General features: G+C 39.8%; 2 protein-coding genes across 2 annotated transcripts in view; both read right to left on the reverse strand.

The window, feature by feature from the left end:
* LOC143431826 (facilitated trehalose transporter Tret1-like) overlaps window positions 1–24,022 on the reverse strand; it is a 352,198-nt gene that overhangs the window by 301,502 nt on the left and 26,674 nt on the right. The window lies entirely within an intron of this gene.
* Window positions 3,535–24,022, reverse strand: part of LOC143431825 (uncharacterized) — a 35,531-nt gene continuing 15,043 nt past the window's right edge. The window contains exons 2-4 of the mRNA XM_076908776.1: window positions 11,322–11,494; window positions 4,430–4,633; window positions 3,535–4,254 (exon numbers count right to left, since the gene is read on the reverse strand). Coding sequence (XP_076764891.1) covers window positions 3,535–4,254; window positions 4,430–4,633; window positions 11,322–11,494 — 1,097 coding nt within the window. The remainder of the gene's footprint in view (window positions 4,255–4,429; window positions 4,634–11,321; window positions 11,495–24,022) is intronic.

Genomic DNA, 24,022 nt, shown 5'->3' on the forward strand with positions numbered 1-24,022 from the left:
AACGAAACGTAATGCAATGTTTCTCTGAGCTTCGAGGGGCGTCCTTGCTCGCAAGGGGAACGTATTAATCGCGAGTGTACGAAACGAGCCCGGATATTTTCGCGCGCACCGTTGCGCGATAATAACACACGTGACCCAGCCGCGACCACAGCCCTCTGTGATTTACGTGGCAGTCATTGTTCGCCAAGCGACGACGACAGCACGCGCGTCGAGACGCTGTCGTTATTATTCAACCGCCACCCCCTCGCGTGCTGTTTTAACGAACGATCCAACAAGTGTCCACAGAGATCGCTGGCGGACCCTTTCGAGTGCTATTCGAGCCGCTGGTGGGGGTGTCTTCAGAGAGGGACCAAGAATTGGGGACGCCATGTTGGTACCACGTTGTTACGCAAGGTGCTTTGGGCTTTTGTGCAATGTGCGACTGCTTTTTGGTAAGTTTTCGTCGATTTTATTGTGTTTTGTCGGTTTATTGTTGATTTTTTTGATTGTTGGAGTTATTTGTGTTGAGATTGGGCTATTGGTGTGCTGGATTTGAATGATATGAAGATAATACTAGTTGTATTAATATAATTAAGTATTAATAAATTACAAACATTTTTCTTATTTTTACACAAGTCTTAAGTCAAATCCAGCATACAAAGTTTATAATTTCCCATAATTCAACACCATACCCAATATGGCCTCCACCCACCCACATCACCAACTCCAGAACCACAAAATAAACGCTCAAAAAATTCCATCGTCCATAATTAAACTCTGAAAAACCGTATCTTGATCAATTACCACGATTCAAGTCTCGATCGATCTCGCGACACGATCTCGTCTCAATCTCAGGCTCATAATCGACCACTAATTATTCCTCGACCTCGACTCACCTTCCGCCATCGCCAAAGGAACCAACTTCAATCAACCACGCGTGGAGAACAATCGTTTCGATAATTGTTTCGCTCACAAAGCCCATCAGCTTTGTTTGTTGGGCCATTTCATGAATTACAATGATACAATTATGGTCATCTCAACAGAGGAGACAGAAGAATGACCAATTTTAACCCTTTTGTACTTTTTTAAACGCCTGATAAATCAAAATCAGCAGTGCATTACTCGAAAAACTTAAAAACTTAAGAAAATAAATAAGTTTGCTATAAAATGAATTTAAAAATTATTCCTCGATCTGTTCGCGATCATTTTCAATCTCGATCGAAAATCCAGCGAAACGAAGTGAAATTCATAAATATTTATTCCAAAAATTCGACGCAGGGGCGGTTAAACAAATCTGCTCGTGAATAATAATTGCTTTCGCTGGACATTTTCTGCTAGAACGAACCCCAAAAAAAAGAGAAACGTGGGAAACAAAAATTGCCAGAAAGTAATCTAAAGTAAAGCGCCATATATAAAATTAACAGATCGCGGTTTGTATGTAAATTTGATCTACGACGACGTGAGGCTGACGTTTGCATATTCATACGGCGGTATTTGCGGCAGCAGCCGCCATTATTCTTCCAATTCCGCGAATTTACGAACGACCAGCGAGCGTCGCATTTATCGCCACGTTTTTTCGCCATTTCTCGTGCGCCAGTTTTCGAATAAACGCCTGTGAATATAAAATGGCGGCTAAACGTGCGCCAGTAAAAATTGCAACGGTTTTTAAGGGTCGATTGGAGGGGGTAATGAGACGAGGACACGTGATTTATCTTTCAGGACGAATTTTCCAGGTTTTTTGGTCCTTTTTTGAGGCTCCTTTCTCGCGTTTCTCGTTTAGATACCGCTCGAGTTATGTTAATTAAGTTATCAGGATTCATCCACGCTAATTCGCACGGTTTTGTCCAACGCGATGAATGTTTGAACGAGATTTAATATAATTCCACGCGCGATGGCCGCCAGCCGCCATTGTGGCTGTGCGTTGCTGCGTTTTATAAGCTTGAGGATTTAGAGTGTTATCAATCTGGCGTAAGTGCGATGGCATCGTATTACTGGCTCGTTTAATTAGCTTACATTGATTAATTTTGTTGGGCGATGTTTGAGCGTTATCTCGTTTGACCTTGCTTATTTTTTGTGGCAGTCATTTTGATTCACTGATCGAAGAGTTTTGAGAGTTTTTGGTTGCTGAAAATTTTAGTTCTTCGTCTTTGTCAACAGCTGATTGGATTATATTAATTATTGTATTTAGTCTGCAGGATGCATGTGAATTATTAATGATTGATTGTACAGTTTTCATGAGTTATCTGGTTTGATCTTGCTTATTTTTTGTGATAGTTATTTCGATTCGATGATTGAGGATTTTTTAGTGTTTTAGGTTGCTTGAAAATTTAATATTTCATATGAAATTTTGTTTTATCCACAGCTGATTGAATAATTAATGATTAATTGTAAGGTTTTGAGTGTTTCTTTATTTAATTTTTGGATTTTTTTAATATTCATCTTCAAGTTGCAATAATTGAGAATTCATAAAGTTTATTTATTTATTTTTATTTAGTTTTTGCATCAAGCAGTGAAATTTTGCAATAATTGCTGACCTTAATTGAGTATTTCTTTTATTTTTGGTTTTTTTAATATTCTTATTCAAATTGCAATAATTAAGAATCCATAAAGTTTATTTATTTATTTATTTTTAATTAGTTTTCGCATTAAGCAGTGAAATGTTCTAACAATTAGTGGTGTTAATTGAATATACTTACCCTTTAAGCCCAAAACGCCACCAACAGCAAAGGAAAAGGAATTAAAGGGCCACACCAATGAACCACAAAATCAATGCAAATAGTGTTGAGAATAAATTAATATATTTGAAATGAATATACGGTAGATACTGTCTCGCATCCCAGATTTTATGGCATCTCATAACTCACCCCTCTCTCTCTCTCTCTCTCTCTCTCTCACTCTCCCATAACAGATGAACGCACGCTCTAACGACATAAAAAAAGGGTCGATATATCCCGTAATTCAGCTTTGTACCGCGTCTTTATTCTCAGCATCCACCACTCGTCGCCTGAACAACCTGCCCCCCCCCCTTTCCCCCCCTCTTTAACCTCTAAGTACTATATACACGCGTGCAGGCGAGCTCTCTATTGCTTTAAATAATATCCGCGACTCGAACACTGGGGTATCGGCAAGGACCAATTAAATAAACCGCAATCGTCCATAATCATAGCTATTTACATTAAATACACTCGCAGTCAGTCGCTCTGGCGCCCACGTGGCTTCAGCCGCCCCTGAACGCCCTCTCCAGGGGCTCAGCAATTGCACAATCCTCGAACACGACGCACACGTCGCTCAGATATGTCGTAAACTGATACATCAGCACCTCATCGCACTCTTTTACCCTTGCACCACACGCAAATCTAAAAAAAACCCCTTCACAATCATCAATTCCCCCCTCGAAGACCAAAAACCGACGATCCTACTCTAAAGCGTCCTCTATTGCCTCATTTTTTTAGTCCTCGACTCTTAATGTCCTGCAAAACACGACTTCGTTGTCTAACACCAGGGCAATTCGCACTTATTGGCCCACCAAGGGACCCAGAAGGGACCCTTGGGTCACTACGTGGTGGAGGGCGAAGTGGGGACAGAAATGGGCGACGTGGAGCTGCAGGACTCCCTGCCATTGGACAGTGTTGGCGTCGATGCTCTGTACTCGTGCACACCAGTGCTGCTTCTGTTATTGCCCAAGAGACTGTCGATGGAGAACGGGTTCAGCCTCTTCCTGTCCTCCCTGCCTTTCACTGACAAGTCTATGCTGCTGTTCTGGACCTCTTCCTCACTGGACTGCTGCCTGACAGTCCTTCCCGCATTGCTGTTCGTCGTTTGACGTGGCACAGCTGATCCGTTGACGGCCACCAGCTCTCGTCTTCTCTCGAGCAGGCTCAGACCCCAGTGATGGATGCCTTGTTGCTGGTTCAGGTGGTCCAGGTTCAAACTGGGGCTTTGTAGACTGCTGGAGACCTGGTTCACAGGTCTTCGTGGGTCAGGTTGGTCGTTGGTCACGCTGGATAGCCTTGGATAGCACTCTCCGTCGATGGAACCGTCCGCAGCAGAGTCTACTCTCTCGCTGCCGCTCTCGCTGCAGGAATCCAAGCCTCCAACCACGTCGATCTCTTCGTTCGCGTCGTTGCCAGAGCCTGACACGCTGCTGCTCTCGTTGTTGTTCGTCAGATGGTTGAAGGAACCGCCAAGACTCCCGTTTAGAGAGTTCCCGCTGGATGCAGCCGCGCTGCGGGACTCCCACTCTGCGCGCAGCGTCGAAAGGTCCACTGTGATCCCCTGGAACGAGAACATTGCGTTTTCCGGGTCTGACGTGTCTTCTGGTATCTGGATTTGAAGGTTTCAGAGGGATTAGACGGCTTACACGCTCGATCTCGAGCGTGTGCACTGCTTTTGAGCACTTTTGCTGCTGTTGGGGTACTGTTTTTTGGGTTTTCGAGGGGCTGCTAGTTACCTTCGCTGCTAGCTTCCTCTGCTGACGTTCCAGGGCCTTCAGAAGCTTCTTCTGCCGCCTCTCTCGCTCCTTTCGCCTCAGTTCTTCAGGTGGTATTGGCTCTCCGCTGCAGCTCTGAGGGTGCGCGTTGTGCGCTGGCCTGCCTGGACCCTTCTTCGTGTGCTCCTTCTTCCTCCACTTCGCTCTTCTGTTCTGGAACCACACCTGGGAACAGGCACAATCGTTCCAAGTCAATACTCACCCACAATTGCCTCGCGAGTGCCTTTTTCTCTCACAAACACCGCATTTACTCTTAACTTACTCTACTGCTCAGACTTTGAGACGATGCATGATCTTCAAAAGCAGTTCTTTGGTTTTTAGAGGCTCACAGAGACTGAATTTGCTTTGTCGCGAGTAATTGAAGGCACGTTGAAGACATGTTGGTCAATTTCATGGTCGAATATCGCGAGAAAGAACCAGAAGGAAGCAATGCACTCCCTGCAGTGCCTTGATTCATGGCTGGACGAAGCCATTCGCGCTCGCGTGCTCGCTCGCGAGTTTAAACGCTGCGTGAATTTCACCACAGAAGGGGAGGAGGTCAGATGGGGTTGAAAAGGTGGCTCAAAAGGATGAAGACATTAGTTGTTGCCGCCAGCCAGCGTGGCGCTGTTATCACGCGAACCACAGATCAATACAACCCCATGCTACGTCACGTGTCTTAAGTTTTCGTCTTGGGGCACCCTTCGTGACTGATTGGGTCGAGGGGACCTGAGAATCGACCAATAGAAACGACACGAGGGCTTTTAATGGACTTAAATCGCGTGAAACTTACGATTGGACCATCTTATTTCAATTGTTGCTATCATTTTTATGGAAATTGTATGGAAAAGTGTGATTTATGACGAGTCTATAACTAATTAATCAGTTATTAATAGAAATTGTTTACAGATATTTTTTTTTACTTATTCTGCAATATTTTAAAGAATTTTTGAGAGAAGTTGGCGTTCGATTAATACGCGCAATCGAGTCGTTGTTAATTGTGTACGGGGCTCGATAAAGTATCGCACGATTACGCATGTCGTATGTCGCAGTAACGAGTTGATCGCCGGCTGGAAACAAGCGATATTAATTGGCGAGCATCATTCAATTTCATTCGCTATTACATAACCCCAGATAAAGTATTGTCTAAGAGTTAAATATATTATGGATGTTGCACGGAACGATAAACAGAACTGGATATGACGCATATGTGGGGACGATAAGCAGTCATTTTTCTGCCTTCAATTAGTCTCTGACAGACGAGAGCTTAACAAAAATTACTTATTTCAAAAATGGCACCTTGGATCCCTCAAATTTCTCAATTAAATTTCTAAAAAAAAAATGATAAAAATTCTAGAACCAATTTGGAAGCTTCTAAATTTATTTGTTACTTAAAAAAAGTCATTTAAACAATATTTATCCAATTAATGATCTTTAGAGCAGAGAAAATTAAAAATGGCGCCTCTTATTCACAATTTTCCGTCGTCAAAAGCAGCACAAACAAGGAAAAAGACTGAATAGTAGCCACTCGATGTCACAGCTGGTCGATCTTTCTTTTTATCAAGGAGGAAACACAGCTTACAGCTGCACAGTATTAAAATTGACAAGCAGGAAACGTCGCATCGTGATTATTACCGCTGTTGGAAATTATCGTCGACTGATAACGACTAACAAGCTTACCACGTGCTTTCACTAAACGTGTAACACCCGTTTTTTCTAGTCGTGGGTTTACAAGCGCCATAAAAGAGCATCAGTGGGATAAGAATCAGTGGTGTACGTTTCGAAAACATCTCGAAGTCTGATAGTAATTAGCTCAGAACAGTTTCAGCGTGATTTATGGCGATAACGTTATCGTCAGACGTGTTCTATTATCGATGAGGATCGATTTGGATACTTTTTTCTAATTTCACAGCAATTAGGCAGTTGAATAGTCGAATTTAGGGTGAATTATTGGTGGTTGACTCTGAGAGTCTTAATTTAAAGATGGCTGACGATAATGGATTTGCAATTTATCCTTTTTTAAGTTAAGTTTCGTAGATTATTTTTTATATTTAATTATGGCTGCTTTGATTAAGATGCCTGACGATATTAAATTAGTAATTAATTCCTTTTTAGTTTAATAAAATTAGCCAAATTAATTAATTCTTTTTTTAGTTTTAAGTTTCTTAAATTCTTTTTTAGTTTAGTAAAATTGGTATTTAATTATGGCTGACGATACCTTTTTAGTTTACTAAAATTATCAAAATTAATTAATTCTTTCTTCAGTTTTAAGTTTCTCAAACTGTTTTTTAGTTTAGTGAAATAGGTATTTACGAGAAAAGACCATAAACGGAGATCGAAATCCGTGGCAAACCACGCAAACGACCGCCAATCATCGATGGACGCCTAACGAACTGCATCGAGGAGGACCAGTCCTGACAGAGCAGGTTGTAAAGAAGCAGAGAGCGAGAAACTTGTCAGCCATTCGTAGCGCGATTGATTTTTAACCAGTCTTCTTGGTCTGCCTCTGCTTCTGTTCAGGTTGCTCCAACGGTTTTCCAATAAATATGATAATGATCGACGTTTAACTGGTGTACAAACGAAACCCCATCCAATTTGAATACCTTCGAGTCTCGAGCCTGTTTATGTCGAATTTATTGCGATCGATATGTGTACGGTTCAGTTTTGGTCAATTTTCATTCGCCATCTTTTTTAAATACCAAAACTTTGGTACTTAAAACTTTGGTAATTATGTTTTGTAAATATTTAGTAACATTCGTGGAAACTTAGAACTTAAAAAAATGGTAAGATTGTAAATCATGATAACTTAAAGCTTTGGTGACCATATTTCACCCATATTCGTGGAAACTTAGAACTTAAAAAAATGGTAAGATTGTAAACCATGACTACCCAAAAGATTGCTGACCATATTTAGTAACATTCTACTATTCTATTAGTAATATTCCAGTAATATTCTGCTATTCTATTAGTAACATTCTAGTAATATTCTAATATATACTGCATAGTAACATATAGTAACACGGAACTAAAGAAAATGGTAAGATTGTAAATGAAGAGCATTCGAAGCAGACCTTCCCACGCGTCCCTTTAACAGGCTCCAGCCGAAGCAAGAGAAGCTGAAAGCCGCTGGAACGAGACTAATGAATTCGTAGCGAGCAGAGAAGATACGGATCGCCCTTTACGAAAACCGACGCCCCGCTTGTAAAGCGCGGCGGCAGTCGCTCGTGCTGAACCGTGTCATCGGTTTATCAGCTCGTGACAATATTTTTTTCAGGGCTGCTGCACCCGCAGGGACTAATCTCGCATTGGGGATCGGTTATCTAATCTGTGAACGGTCCCTCAGAGAAGACGCACCGGCTGCGACGTGACCTGATGTCAGCACTGGCTTCGAATTGCGCACGAATCGCCGCTGTCATCGTCGCTTTGGGTCTTGCGAAGGCACTGACGCGACGAGAGCGGTGATTTCGACGCCTGGTTTCGCGTGTCGCGTCTGCGAGTCACGCGTGGGCTGCTAAGCGGCTTTTTCGCGGGTTTCATACAGCGGAATTGTTGGAATTGAAGGTTTTATGGGCTTAGAATGCTTTGGAGGTTCGGTGCAATGGTTTAGCAAAGTTTAAATACAAAGTAGAACAGATTTGGGGCATAATTGGGGTGTCTGAATTAATTCTGCGCCATGCGTGGGTCATTTACAGTGCTTTTTGGGGGAGACGCGGTTGTTTTATATAGCGGAATTTGGTGGATTTGGGGTTTTATGGGCTTAGAGTGCTTTGAAGGTTTAGTGCAATGGTTTAGCAAAGTTTGAAATAAATTAGAATAGATTTGGAGCATAATTGGGGTGTCTGAATTAATTCTGCGCCATGCGTGGGTCATTTACAGTGCTTTTTGGAGGAGACGCGGTGGTTTTATATAGCGGAATTGCTAGAATTGGAGGTTTTATGGGCTTAGAGTACTTTGGAAGTTTAATACAACAGTTTAACAAAGTTTAAAACAAATTATTATAAATTTAGAGCACAATTGTGCTGTACTGTCAACATTAGAAATTGTAAAATTGAGTTAGCGTCATTTGGGCTTTAATTATTGCGAAATTTAGAACTGAAAAAATTTAATATTCTTTGCTATACCTAATACATCAATTTTAAAAGACTTTACATTGAAAATTTTGCATTTTAACTATCAAACAAATTTTAAAATGAAAAGATTTAGCATTTCTTGCTATATTTTAATGAAAAATAATTCAAAAGCTCTGATGTAACATTAAACAGAGTCCGTAATACAATTTTAAATGCTCTAATAATTCTCTAAACTTAGAAATACAAAGCTTTAAAAATTATTAAACTTCTTTTCATAAAAAATTGCAAAATGAAAGCACAGTTTCTATCATAGAAACAGCTTTGGAATACCAAAAAGAGAATTATTTCCATATTGGAGCACAATATTTCGACAGAACACGATATTCAATTAATTATTGAAACGTACAGAACAATTTTATCAACGAAGCGTATCTATGCGCATAAATATAACCGTCTTATCAACTCAGGGAGATACAAGAGCGGTTTCGTATCCGATGGGCCGTGAAATTGAGGGACCACCCTTCGCTGGTTCCATCGATGGCCACCAGCAGGTCATGCTCTCGAGTTTCACCAGCATCGAAAGGGTATCGCGATCCTTTTCGTACTTTCTCAATAAATTTTGCAAAATCTGAAGTAGAAACTTTGCAACAAAAATATAAAAAAAGTCTATTCTTCATGGCAAAGGTTTTGCTTAGCAAATTTGGCAAAATCTGAAGTAGAAACTTTGCAATAAAAAAATAAAGAAGTTCTATTATTCATGGCAAAGGTTTTGCACCAATTATTTAGCAAAAAAAGAAGATATTGACAGAAATTCTGATTTCAATTGCAAAGTAAAAAGATCGATGTTCAAGTCAGAAGTTTTGCACAAATTATGCAACAATGAGAAAAAAAAAATAGTGATTTCAATTGCAAAGAAGAAAAATCAATTTTTATGTCAGAAATTTAGTTCGAATTATGCAGCAATGAGAAAAAAAATAGTGATTTCAATTGCAAAGGGGAAAAATGTGCGTGAAAAGTAGGCGCAGCTCGCAGCTGCGTGGAATCACCGTGGATGGTTTCGAGAATTATGGGCCCGTCAATTAACCTGCGCTAATTATTTGAGAAACGGCTGGCAGTCATGTAAAAAGTGGTAAAGCGTATTGCGTTTCGAGTTCCGTGGTTCGCAGGGACTTCCACGGAAACTGATTCGCGTGGTTCTGCGATTTATCCGGCGATCGTGCTTCCGGAAGAATAAATTAAGAGGGCGATGCGATATCATTCGCTTTTATTCAGCCGCGCGATATACCAGGCGGCCCGTTTAAACGGAGAAAAGAGAGGCGCCACTGGCATTAAAAAACGCTTTCCCACGAAATCGATTTCCTGCCGCTGACAAATCACTTCTGCGCATGGAAGGTGTGTTCCACTCTGCGCCAATGGAAGTTGCTTCACGAATTCTTTGCTTGAATTCGAAAAGATATTCATTTTGAGAAATTTAAGAGGTTCAAAAAAAATTCTGGAAGGTTAATTTAACCCTTTATACAATTTACAGGAACTAAGAAATGCTCTAAAAGTTGCTCCAAGGAACAAGATAAGAATTCTACTCTCAAATTTAATAATTGTTCGATATTGAGAAGTGCAGGGAGTTAAAAAATTCTACAAGAGGGGTTAAAAAATTCTACAACATCGATCAGCCATTCTACCCTTTATATACAGTGACAGAAAACAAAAAATGTACTTAAAAATTGTTCCAAGAGACAAAACAAGAATTCTTCTCTAAAATTCAAAAAAACATGAATATTGAGAAGTGCAGGGACCTAAAAAAATTCCACAAGCTCAACCAACCCCTCTACACAGTGAACAAAAATAAAAAATGGACCTCTGAAGCCAAGAAGCCCATAGATTCGGTTCATTATTCAAATAGACACTGTCGAGATAGGTCCTGCAGACCCGCACGGGACAGTCCTTGGCCTCTGTCGAGGTAACCGCAACTCAGAATCGAGCAGATGGACTAACTGCCCCCGTGAGACCTGCTCAAGGGCCGAAGGCAACGCGATCAAACCACCCCCGCCGTCTGTCGGGCATCAACCCTCGAAAAATGACGGCGAACTCGCCATAAATTCTCGACTATCTGAACAGGCGATCTGGGACCGTGGATAATGCTAGACGAAACGTGAAATCAGCTCGCAATAAAAGAGCACAGCTTTAGTTTTACTGCTTCGTCACTCATCTCGCAGTTAAACTTCAATTATTATTGGTTAATTGGTAATTGTTATTTTGTTGGGTTTTTTTCTAGAGTAATGTGGGATTTAAGTTCGTTTTGATAGTTGAAAATTGTTTATATATATTTTTAATAAATAAAATTGTGGGAGAATTCTTTAGTTGAAGAACTTTTTTTAGTATTGTTGATCGTTTTGGTTTTGAGTCATTTGGTTGGAGAAAGATGTTTATGTGGGATTAAAATTTGTGTGATTAATAAATATTTGAGTCTATGCAATTAGTTAAAAAATTGTAGAATAATTCTCCAATTGAATTCTCAATTTTTTCATTTAATCACTCGTTTCCATTCGTCTCAATTTCTTTGGAGAAAATCGTCCACGTGGAATTTGGATTCCTACATAAATTAGAAATAATTAAAAAAAATCGTACAAAAATTGCCCAATTGAATCCTGAATTTTAAAATTCAGTTACTGGTTTCGGTTTCACTGGATTCGTTTGGTGAAAGGCGTCCACGCGACGCGGCTCGACGCGGCTCGACGCTCGTATCTCACGCGAGGGATAATCCGGGTGGTGTTGAGTTGTTAATAATGCAAACGGATTCTACTCACGGCCACGCGGCTCTCTTTCAGCTCGAGTCTCACAGCCAGCGCCTCTCGCATAAACACATCGGGATAATGACTCGACAGAAATGCCCGTTCCAATTCCTCCAATTGCCAGCTATTGAAGTTGGTCCTGCTCCTCCGTCTTTTGCTGCCACCCTCGTCCGATTCTCCGTCGCAACCTGAAACAACCAACGCGTACACGCTTGGGAAACAGTCTAAATAATCAACCGTAAGTTCTATCGATTTTAAAATTACCTGAAAAATAGCTGAAAGTGTCGGACAATTGCGATTAAATGTCTCTTTATAAGATATTAAAGAGGAAAGCAATATATAATTAATTTTAAACGAAGGTGGACACTTGAGAGACAACCTTTATCAATTTTAAATTTAGCTGAAAAATTGCAAAAGTGTCGTACAATTGCAATTAAAATATATATGATTTTTCTGTAAGATATTAAAGTGGTTAGCAATACAATTAATTTTGATATAATATAATTATTGATTTTGATTCTCAAAAGCCAATGTACAATTTTTCTATTCGACTCTTCTCGCAGAAGAGACAGTTCACTCGCTTATCAGATAATTCCATACAGTAAAAAGATGCGAATCTCTTCCACGCGAGATTGTTCGACCAATCGCATCAGTTCCACATTCTGGATAAGAACTGGGGACCAAACTCGAGGCATATTGAATAAACATGGAATCTCAGTGATTTTACGACCACTCTCTCTCTCTCTCTCTCTCTCTCTCTCTTTCTCTCTCTTTGGCTACCCCAGACACGATATCTGATGCCAGCCGTCCATTTTCTAGCAATTGTTTTGGCAGACCTCGCTATTCGCGTTGATACGTATGCTAATGTGCACTGTAGCTGAAATTGAAAGAAGATCGGCTATGGTGATTGACTCTACAGCGAAACGATCCTCCTATCTGGCATCAGAAGATGACATTTTTTGGGATTGTCGAGCAAGTCCACGAATTTGGTGATTTTTTCTAGCATTACAAACATTATAGTCTTTTAATTTTACCATTTAAAAATATTAAAAATGGAACACAACGTCTGAGAAAAATATAATAAAGCAGCAGATTAACTTAATTAATTAATTTGCTTGCAAAATCTCAGTACTCAAGTCGCATAAAAATTTATCCAGCATCCAAAAATCTCAAATTCGTGTTCGAAAGCATAAAAAACGTTCTCCAGCCGCTGGCAACCGGAAACGAGCGTCGAACTTGATGGACGACACGGCTGGCCCGTTAAATAATTAATGAGCGAGTGGATTAAACAATTTCCGCGTCCTGCACGATCCTCTGAATCCATTTTCCGTCCTTCGTCCTCGATAATACAGCCACGTCGCATAATGAACCTGACACGATGATAATGATTCGCTTAATTCCCTGCCAACTTGTGTGACACAATGATCAGCCATCTCGTGATCCTCTGACACCTTCCATCTTCTATGGATGTTGCTTTCCTCTTCAATATTTTATAGAAAATTTATGTAAAGATGAACTCAAAGTATATTCCTTTTTTTTTTTCCTTTTTTACCTTCGCGCATTTTTACCTTCATTGCAAGCATTTTCTTTCCCCAAAAGCCCCAAAATTGCAATTTTAATGACACATAATAGCATTAAAAGTGAATTTATGAGAGATATTTATTAAAAATATTAAAATTTTTGTTCACAGGGTCAAGAGGACCATAAATGACCTTGAAAAATCGTTTCACCTACATTGCAAGCATCTTCTTTTCTTAAAAACCTCAAAAATTGCAATTTCAATGACACATAATAGCATTAAAAGTGAATTTATGAGAGATATTTATTAAAAATATTAAAATTTCTGTTCACAGCGTCAAGAGGACCATAAATGACCTTGAAAAATCGTTTCACCTACATTGCAAGCATCTTCTTTTCTTAAAAACCTCAAAAATTGCAATTTCAATGACACATAATAGCATTAAAAGTGAATTTATGAGAGATATTTATTAAAAAATATTAATATTTCTGTTCACAGCTTGAAGAGGATCACAAATGACCTTGAAAAATCGTTTCACCTACATTGCAAGCATCTTCTTTTCTTAAAAACCTCAAAAATTGCAATTTTAATGACACACAATAACGTCAAAAGTAAACTTCTTCAAGATATTTTTCTAAAATATTAAAATTCCTGTTCACAGATTCGAGAGAACCCCAGATGACCTTGAAATTAACGATTCACCTTCATTGCAAGCATTTTTCTCGCCTAAAAGCCTCAAATTGCAACTTTCATGGCGCATAAGAACACCAAAAATGAACTTATTCAAGACATTTATTAAAAATATGAAAATTTCTGTTCACAGCATCGAGAGAAACCCAGATGGCCTCGAAAAATCATTTCACCTCGATCGTAAACGATGCCTCGATCGTCCCTCGTGGCGTTAAAAACAAAGAAAACATTGCAAATAACCTCCTTCGAGCCCAGTACGCGTATATAATTCCCTAGTTACACGTTTGTGGGCAAGGCTTGTACCAGAACCGTTAAAAAATCAGAACGAACCGCTTGGTAATGCGTACGTTTGTCGCAGGAAGCGGCTCCACCATTTAATGACGAGTTTGCGAACCCCTCTGACGGATTATGAATACAAATCGCGCGGCGGCGCCAACATCGCTTTAATGCGCGGGTAATTTATTAAGATTGCCTCGAATCCGTTTCGTATTTTGCCTCCATTCAATGTGATTCGTTATAAAAAACTATTTTAATAATAATAATTGTCTTTTTGAACAAAATGGAGGACCATTGATACTATAAAAAATGAGATTTACGCTAAATAAAAATATTTTCTCTCTTTTACAATTTCTTGGGCAATTAGTTTCGCCACAAAAGACAATTTAAACGATATTTACAATTTAAACAATTTAAATCGCCCTTCTGAACAAAATGGAGGACCCTCAACACCAAAAAACCCAATATTTCCCCACCAAAAAAATATCTCCACCCTTTACAATCTCTTCTGCGATAAGTTTCGCAAACATCGAGCAAGAAAAGCAGCTGGAACAATCGAATTACAAAGGAAGACGAGTTCGACGACGAACAATGGCGTCATCCACGCGAGGAGGGTCCTCTGGATCGATTAAACCGCGACGTGTCGCTCGATCGGGTGGATCATCGCGATCTCCTCGGTTCTCTCTCAATTAAGACTCGCCAAACCGTCGACAACGAGTCGTACGACTCGTGTGCACAGCCAGAGAGAGAGTTTGGGTGGAGAAAAATCATCCGACCAGGCATTAATCAACGTAATTAGACGCCATTTATAAGCTGGCTGCCTCTGTCCAGGCCTCTCGCGAGTCAATCAACCGAGGCCAGGACGGATATCGATCGCCACGCTCATTATTGATAATCTATAGTCGGTAATAAACGAGCGAGCAGCGCAGCTGTGGACGGTGGCAGCTTGAATGATCGTCAAGCCCTCCTCCTTGCGCGAGTTCCTCGACTCTGAGCCCTCGAATTTTCGAAACAGACGAGTCAATCCGTGCTCCACGACACGCCTTCTCGGTTTCGTCGATTAATCGAGTCATTTTTTAGGCGAACGCGTCGTTTTTTAGGCGAACGTCGCGAGAATTTTGAGGAAAAAGTGGGTTAAATGGTGGAACTGCTGTGGCAGAGTGCGCTGCGATTAGTTAGCTAAGGAATGAGGGATGTGGAGGACACTTTGGGGTGGTTCTGAGCTTTATTTGATTTGAGGAAGCAGAAATTTGTGAGCTTTTGTGGTGGATCGACAGGTGGCATTGGTAGGTGGATCAAATGGTGGCAGTGTGGCGGTTGAGGTTAATTAATGGCAGAGGGATGTGGAGGAGTCTTTTGGGGTGGTTCAGAGTTTAATTTGGTTTCAGAAAATAGAAATTTGTGAGGGATGAAGCAATGGTTTTTTGTACGCCACGCCTTGGCATCATTTTTTGTCGCATAATAAGTTCCAAAGGAACTCCAAACCAAGAAACAAGCCATCCTGGTCCTCCACAAAAAATTCTAGCCTGATAGAGTCGCGTAATAAGTTCCAAAGGAACTCTAAACCATCCTCATCGTCCACAAAAAATTCAAGCCTGATAGAGTCGCGTAATAAGTTCGAAAGGGGCTCTAAACCAAGAAACAAGCCATCCTCGTCGTCCATACAATGCGAGAGAAGCCCAGAAAAGGGAAGAAAAGTAAAAAAATGCAAGCGTGGTAGGGTCGCGTGTGTCGTTAGTGCTCCAACATGGCCGTAACGTATCATCATGCAATTACGCCACGCTAAGAACGCGGCTGGTCATCGTGTACACACCATGGCCCGCCATAAACGCCGCACGAAACGCGCCTTGGCTCCCTCTCCATTAATAATCGACTCCTCGAGAGCTGCCTCTCGCTCTCTCTCTCAGCCTCTCTCTCGATCGTTTCTTCGTAATTTCCCGTAATTGCGACAACAAGATCGCTGATAGAAAACTTACCCTCGATAACTGCTCTCGCTGGTGATCTCTTTCTCTTTCAGCTCTGCTTGGCTGTGTTTCCAAATTAATAAGTGAGAAGAGCAAGATGAAGGCTTCAGGGTTTCTTAGAACTCTGATTCGATGCAAAGAAGTTAAAAAAATAGCGTTTTATTGGTCACTCAGTATATTAAGAGACCAACTATCAATTTTGGCTCTTTTTTTCAGCTCTGCTTGGCTCAGTTTCTAAATTAATAAGTTCTTCAGTTTTGGGTCGAGTGAGAAGAGCAAGATGGCGGCTTCAGAGTTCCTTAAAACTCTGATTCGAAGGGAAAGAAGTTCAAAAAGTAGTGTCACGTTGATCACTTAATTTATTAGAAGGACAAATACCAATTTTTGGCCCTTTTTTCCAATTCTTCTGGGCTCAGTTTCTAAATTAATAAGTTCTGCAAGTAGCGTCCTCTCTTCGCGAAATTGAGGAGAACATCTTCTTGAGAAGATGTTCTTCAAATCTTGGTGAAATTGAGGAGAACAGTTTCCAGCAGAATTATGGTTGAACGCGTTTAATAATTGCTGGGGTCCTAGCAGAGGATGAGAGATCGAAATGACCAGCAATTAAATTGAAATTATACTGATATTCGAGAGTGTGATGTTGGAGGGTTGGTTTTGGTGGTTTTGTGAACTTCTTGGGGTCATTTGGGCAGTTTAACGTGAAGAAAGTTGGTTTTTTATTTGGAGATGTGATTTTTAAGTAAAAGTAGCTGATTTTGGTCTCATAATTTTCTTTCTTTAGTTTAGAAGCAAGTTACAAACTGCAAAAGTCACAATTTCTCTCCAAATATGAAAATTTCAATATTTAAATTTCTCAAGATCTAAAAAAAAAAAACTGAATACTCAAACCTTAAAAAATGAACAAAATTTTTGAATCACACAATTCTTATCACATACAAATTACAAAAAATAAATTTCAGAACCTTCAAATAAATAAACGAAACACCTAAAGCTTTTTTCGCAGCAACGAAATTTCGCGTCCACAAGAAACAGTTTAAAATTCACTGTCCACGATTTCACTGGCCATCTCGAGCGATTGCGGTATCTCAGTCGATCGCCATTAAAGTCCCATACTTAGCTGGTCTTAATCGCTTGGTCACGGTGCGAGACGATACTTAATCCTCTCTCGCGTGACGTCAGAATCGCGTAGCGTCCATAATGCTCCGTTTCATTGGTCGAAACTGGCAGCCAGCAGAGGAAATTACAATGATTACGCGGCTCGCATTTCAGTCGGACACATTAAGCGTAATAACAGCGGCGTGGACGTGGTCCACGCGTGTGGCCAGTCGCTCGAGATCATCAGCATCAACGAGCAACGAGATCGTTGCGTTTCGAACGAGAAATCATGGCTAGTCGCGTGTTCGAATTGAATTTCGCGCGCTTTAGCGCCGCCATTTTGGTCTCTGCACGCGCCATCATCTTTGGAAATCGAAAAAATTATTTAGTAATAATTTATAATGATGGATTTGGCATTAGAAAAGTGAATATTGCCAAAATCTCAACGAGTTGCGAGATATTAATCGCGCACGATGGTTTGGAATGAATTTCGCGCGCTTGAACGCCGCCATTTTGGTCCCTGCGCGCCTCCATATTTGAAAATCGAAAGAATTCTTTAATAATCATTTACAAAGCTGAAATTAGCATCAGAAAAATGAATATTGTATTTCTTTTTTTATTAAAATTTTAAATGAAATGCGATCTTGCGAAATTTGGGTCGAAAACACGATCCTTGACAGAGTTCTCGATCAACAACGTCTCGAGCAGTAATTAAGTCGTAATTAACCAGCCACTGAGCACAGGAATACTATATTTTCTTGTCGACGTGACACTTTGGTCGTAACATTATTAAACTTAACACTTTGTCTCTCGTTTCTCGAACCATGTGTCATAAATTAACTCTACCTTATTTTATTTAAAATATTGCAGTCAATTTTCTGTTAAACTTCTCAAATTTTTTTTATTTTCATTGCTCCCAAAATCGACCAAAAAGTACCACAAACTTTCTTCTTAAACCTCTCAAAATCCTTTTCATTTACTTAATCCCAAACTGACTCAAATCGAAGCCAAGTATTAAATTTCTAATGCAAGAAAATCCATCCCTTAACTGAGAACAACGTTAAAGGTGTCCTCAACGAAGGGTTGGCGTCGATTTCTCTCGAAATTCGCGGTGAAACTTGCGTCCATTGTCCAACAAGGTGCGCACACAGTCGCGCACAGTTTAACAGCGCTTACGAGGGGCGTAATTTCGCTTGGAATTCGAGTTTCGTAATCACCATGGCGAGAGGATGCGAGGCAGGACGCAACCCTCCATTTAGAGGGTGGTCTCTTGTTAAGTGAGAGTCAACGACGTCATTAGCGTTAGAAACGAGGCTCTGGCACCCGTGAGACTGTCGCTTTCTGCTGAAAAAAGGGGATGCCACGCGAAACTAGCTTTGGCGAGCCTCTGGCAACCCCCACGACTGATTTATCGTGATTAATTAGTGGCACCAGGAAGTACACGCGGTTTTAATTGTGTTTCAGTGGTGCTTTTTCTAATTTATGGTGTTTTTGAGAAAGTTTCAGGGTGGTAGAAATTAATTTCAGGGTTGTTTTTGTGATTTATGGTGCTTTTGAGCAAGTTCCAGGGTGGTAAATATTAATTTCAGGGTTGTTTTTGTAATTTATGGTGCTTTTGAGCTAGTTTTAGGGTGGTAGAAATTAATTTTTGGGTGGGTTTAAAAGAAATAATGTGGAGGATGTTTGTACAAAGTCATTTTGGGGTGGGTTTAAGAAAAAGGTAGATTTGAAGGAACTGATGAGAAGAATATTTGCAGGAATTAATTTTGGGGTGGATTTAAGAGAAATAATATGGAATCTGGTTAAGAAATAGTGGAATTATGATAGAAATTAGTTTTTTAAAGTAATTATTTTTTTATTAAAAGTCATTGGCAACGAGTAACGGATCTCTTCTTCGCTTTCGTACGCTGTTCAATTATGAGAATCATGCGAGCTTCCCGGACGGGGACATCCGAGGAAAAGGGAGCTAATAAAGCAATTTAACCGACTCTAAAGAGAGAAAGAGAGAGAGAAAGAGAGAGATGGAGACTGGTTTAAGTGTGCTAGAAGAAGAAGAACAGGAAAAGAGTGAGATGCGAAACGGATGCGTTCAGCGTGGGGATGAAAGTCGACTTAAAGAAAGGGTTGCGATTCTGCGAGAGGAAATTAGAACTGCAGGTGTCGATTTTTTAATTTAATCCAACGTTCGAAACATCATTTAAGGAAACCAGTTTGGGGATGAAAAAGTCGAGTTGAAGAAGGGGTTGCGATTCTACGAGAGGAAATTGGAACCGCAGGTGTCGTTTTTTCATTTCATCCAATGATTGTCAACTGACATTTAACAGAAGAGGAATTCAAAAATTTTTTAAAAGAAGAAGAAATAAGAAAGTTGGAAAAATTGCTAAGCAAAGCTTTGATAAATTTATTAAGAAGTAAAAGAAGAGATTAAACAGAGAAGAATTTTAGAAATCAAAGAAGGGAACCCAATAAGAAGGGAAGAAACCAGTAAAATCACTGCAAAGGAACGAAGAGGAAGTGCTCGAAAAGCAATGTGGGGTAGGAAAAGACAAAAAGAATGGAAGCAAAAGGAGGGAGGACAACGGACAAGATTATTAAGCTGTAAGGCGTTAACTGGCATAAGGCGTCGGTAGGTGGATACGTTACTTGCGTGCCAGACTGACTGCATTTGCATCGAGACGCCATCAATCCTCCTGACGCCCGGTTACACTGCTCCTCCCTGCTTCGAACCCTTCTTCCACTCTCTCCCTCTCTCTCTCTTTCTCTCTCTCTCTCTCTCTCTCTCTTTCTCTATCTCTTTCATTCTTTCTCCTTCTCTCTCTTTCTCTACCCCAACGCCATTCTTCTTGGCGTGGCATCGACGATCTCGAATTAAATATCAAAAATAATACAAAAAAAAAGAAGAAAAAGGAACCATTTTCACTGTCTCTTTCCTTATGAATTTTTCAAAGGGACAGACAAACTTTTATCGAGGCGATGAGAACATCAATAGTGCTTTCTTCAATTCCAGATCATTTTTTTTCTATTTTTGTACGACTTCTTCTCGAATTAAGTATCAAGAATGAAAATAAAAAAAAATCATTTTCACTGTCCCTTTTCTTATGAATTTTTCAAATAGACAGACAAACTTTTATTGAGGCGATGAGAATATCAAAGGTGTTTTCTTCAGTTCCAGTTCATTAATTTTTCTCATACAACTTCTTCTCGAATTAAATACCAAAAATAATTAAAAAAGACCACAACCACTGTTGCAACTTTCTCTCACGAATTTTTCAACGAGCCATCCAAACTCTTATCTGCAAAATTATTAAGAAAGAACATGAAAAGCGTTTTCTTCAGCCACGAATTCCCCTCTTTTTATTCGCGCACGACTTCTCAGAGATCACGCAAAGCGAGCAGGGACGTTCCACAGCTACCACAGCAGTGTGATTTAAGGTATCCGTGGGCTTATCGAGCATCGCGCGACAAGGTATATAATCTAGACACGGGACACGTAACACGTCGGTGATGTCTCGTACTAAAGGAAGCTAATTAAAAAGAGCGTAGAACGAGAGGCGAGGCGGCGCTGTTGCACGCGACGAAACTATCCGAGACAGGTGCGCCAAGTCCCGGTTTATTCCTTCGGAAACAGCGCCACGATCGGCCCAGTTTCGTTCACCGTAATGGCTGCTCGAGATTAACAGTTAACTGGAGGCTTCCTTCGTAAACAGGATGCTGGTCATTCTAATTACAATTAATAATATCCGTAGTTGAAGGGGTATTTTTCACAAGAGCTTTGTATTTTTTATGAAAGCTTCGAATTTGCCTTGAAAAGTAGATTGGAGAGTAATAAAAAAATATTTTCAGAGCTTGTGAAGAACGTATCTTCCATGAAACCTTCGAATTTGCCTTGAAAAGTAGATTGAAGAGTAATAAAAAAATATTTTCAGAGCTTGTGAAGAACGTGTCTTCCATGAAATCTCCAAATTTGACTTGAAAAGTAGACTGCAGAGTAATAAAAAAATATTTTCAGAGCTTGTGAAGGACGTATCTTTCGTGACAGCTTCGAATTTGACTTAAAAGGTAGATTGGAGGGTAATAAAAAAATGGTAGATGGTTCTGTGATGAGTAGAACGTTGAGTAAACTTAAAATAAATAAGCTTCCGTTTGTTATGCGCCGTGAGAATCGTGAAACGGGACATTAACTCTGTAACTTAATTAGTTAACACTGCTGGTAATCAATGAGTCAGCTATACTCTCGAGAATTTATGAATCACTATAAAAAATAATAGAAGAAATTTTTGAAAAATGAATTACAGGGAGAATAATTCATTTTTTTGAGAGAAAATATAATAGTGAGGGGTTGGAAATTAGTATAACATTTGTAGCATCTAATGACTCATCCACAGCCTCGAAAATTTAAGAATCACTGTAAATAATAATAGCAGAAATTTTTAAAAATAGATTGCAAGAAGAATAATTAATTTTTTGAGAAAAATTAAGATCGAGAGGGGTTGAAAATTAGTAGAACACTCTTGGCAACCAATGACTCATCCACACCCTCGAGAATTATGCAAAAGAGTATAAAAAATTTTTAAAAATGGATTCTTAATATTTTCTTATAAATTCTGAATATTTTCCAAATAATTTCTCAGATTAAAAATTCTTCAAATTTCGCTTGAAAAAAATTCTTAATATTTCCCAAATAATTTCTGAGATTAAAAATTCTTCAAATTTCGCGAGAAAAAAATTTTTAAAAATTTCCGAATAAATTCAAATTAGTAATATGTTAGAGTAAGAATCGATGGCACATCCGGTTCTCGTTCCTCAGACGCATCACGTCTCGTCAGCCACCCCCTCGAGAGGCTGCTCGTTCCTTAATGTCCGCCATACGCAGCGAAGGATTGCACGCGAAGGTATTAATATATAATTAACCAGCCAGCTCGTAGATCGTATCAGAAAAGCTCCTTATCGGCCAGCAGGCCGCCGATACGAGGCTACCCATATTATGCGAAGACCCTTTACGTGGCTGGCCAGCTCGCTCGACGAGCTGCTGCTGCTGCAGCCGTTTATTTTTCTTCCTGGCCCCTCGTTTCGTGCCTTTCCGCGGCCAGACGAGACTTTTTTCTCCTCTCTCGTTGCTCTCGTTGCTTCGAGCACCGTGGAAACTTCGAATTTCCAACCCCTCTTTATTTTAATCTCCAAAGAAAAAAAGCTAATTGTGACTCTTGTGATTTGTTTTCATGGTTTTGTTACAGGTTTTTATGGGGAGTTGTTTAATTTTGGGCGCAAGGAGTGTTATACTGATTTGTAATCCTTTTTGAGAGAAGATTAATTGTGCTTGTTGTAATCTATTTTTTAAATTTTTGGTATTGGTTTTTAATAGTGATTTGTGTAATTTTCGAGGGTGTGGATGAGTTGTTGGTTGACAGAAGTGTTCATACTAATTTTCAACCCCTCTCGATTTTAACGTCTCGTGCAGAAATTTTTAACACTAAAAAGAGAAAATTTGAACGAGAGTTTTTGATTCTTTTTCCATGCATCAAAATTCCATCTTTTCAGAAAAAAAAAAACTAAAAATTCTTAGCTTCAATCACTAATTATATTAACACAAAAAAACTAAGCTAGAATTTATTTTTAATTTAATTAAATTCTGAATAAAATTAGCCAAATAAAACAAGTCCAAAGAATTCAGTCCAATAAAAATTCCCCAGCAATTGCTACAATTTGCCAATTACCTTGCTCGATTTTCCAAACAAGTTTCTCTGCAATGTGCCAACTAAAAAAAAAAAAAAAGTTGCGCCACGCGAAGAACGCGAAAAAAAAGGCCAATCAATTTGTGGCTGGCCATTGTCGACTAAAATGGCGAACAAGACACTGGCAACATTAGAGTGGACGTGGAAATCGTAAACGAGGCAGCAACAGCGATCAGTTTAACCTCTGATCGATCCGCGATTACGAACGATCGAGCGATTTTATAATATCCTGCGGCAGAAATTAGTTTTCCAGGCGAAACTCGAGCTGAGAGCAGGTCCCGATTAATCGCGATAACGTCTATACGAAGTGCTAATTTAAAAATCGATAATTAACATGTTCGAGATCGACGACGATCGCTCGAGAGATCGATTTAATAACAGAGAGTACCTGTGGTCTAATGGAAATAGAATTATTTTGCCTCTCTGACAGTGCTGATAGACAAAGAGTTGATAAAAATTGCTGCTATTTAAGCAATTAAATATTATTATTCAGTTTAATTAATTTAAAAATCGGTGTACTTATTTTTAGACGATTTTTTGTGTCAGAAGATTCGATATTCATGTTAATATAATTAGAAATCAATTTTTGACAAATAAAGTCGTTTTTCTAGCAAAACGATCGACGATCCTCGATTTTAAGGAGCCAAAAATTTGTAGGAGCCAGAAATTAAAAAATTTCCATAACTTCAAAATTCCACACCAATAATAAACTTCAATATCGACTCCAGATCGGTATCTTTAATTAAACATGTGCAGAGCGACAAGATAAAGTCGTTTTTCTAGCAAAACGATCGTCGATCCTTGATTCTCGAGGAGCCAAAAATTTAAAAATTTCCATAACCTCGAAAAATTGCGATGCACAGGCAGGCCGTTTCAATTAAACCGTCGATTTATTCCGCCATGCCGGATGGCGCACGCACGTGTGCAATTACGAGGCCTCGAACAGCGTCGGTGGGCCATAATTTACAAAAATTGAGGAACCAACGGGACGAGAGGGGGCGAGGAGGGCGAAGAAGGGAGGAGGAGGGAAAGGTTTGAACGTCGATCGGCAATAAATCAATAAGGAACGCTCTCGAGACGCGGTGTTCGGCTAATTAAAATATCCCCTGCTCGATTTCGCGTCGCTTTGCCGGCGAAACTGTAACGGTTCGCGCCAATTAAATCGACTGGGAGATCGTGGTTCGATTAGGAGAACACCGGCTCTCGTGGACGTGGCGATCTTCCGTTCGAGGGAAGCGGAAGCTTCCGGTTGACGCGCGGGAATTGGTCGTTGGAAGTCGAGGAATCGGATTCGAAGAATTAGAATGTGTTTTGGTGATCCCTTTTTGGGTGAAATTAATTTGTGATTAATTTTTGTTAGGCAGATTCAGTTAGAGTTTGTTTTTGTGTGTTTTTGTGATCTCTCTTTGAGTTAAATTGGTTTGTAATTGATTTTTGCTA

The sequence above is a fragment of the Xylocopa sonorina genome, unplaced genomic scaffold (assembly GCF_050948175.1).
Source record: "Xylocopa sonorina isolate GNS202 unplaced genomic scaffold, iyXylSono1_principal scaffold0014, whole genome shotgun sequence".
Taxonomy (NCBI): domain Eukaryota; kingdom Metazoa; phylum Arthropoda; class Insecta; order Hymenoptera; family Apidae; genus Xylocopa; species Xylocopa sonorina.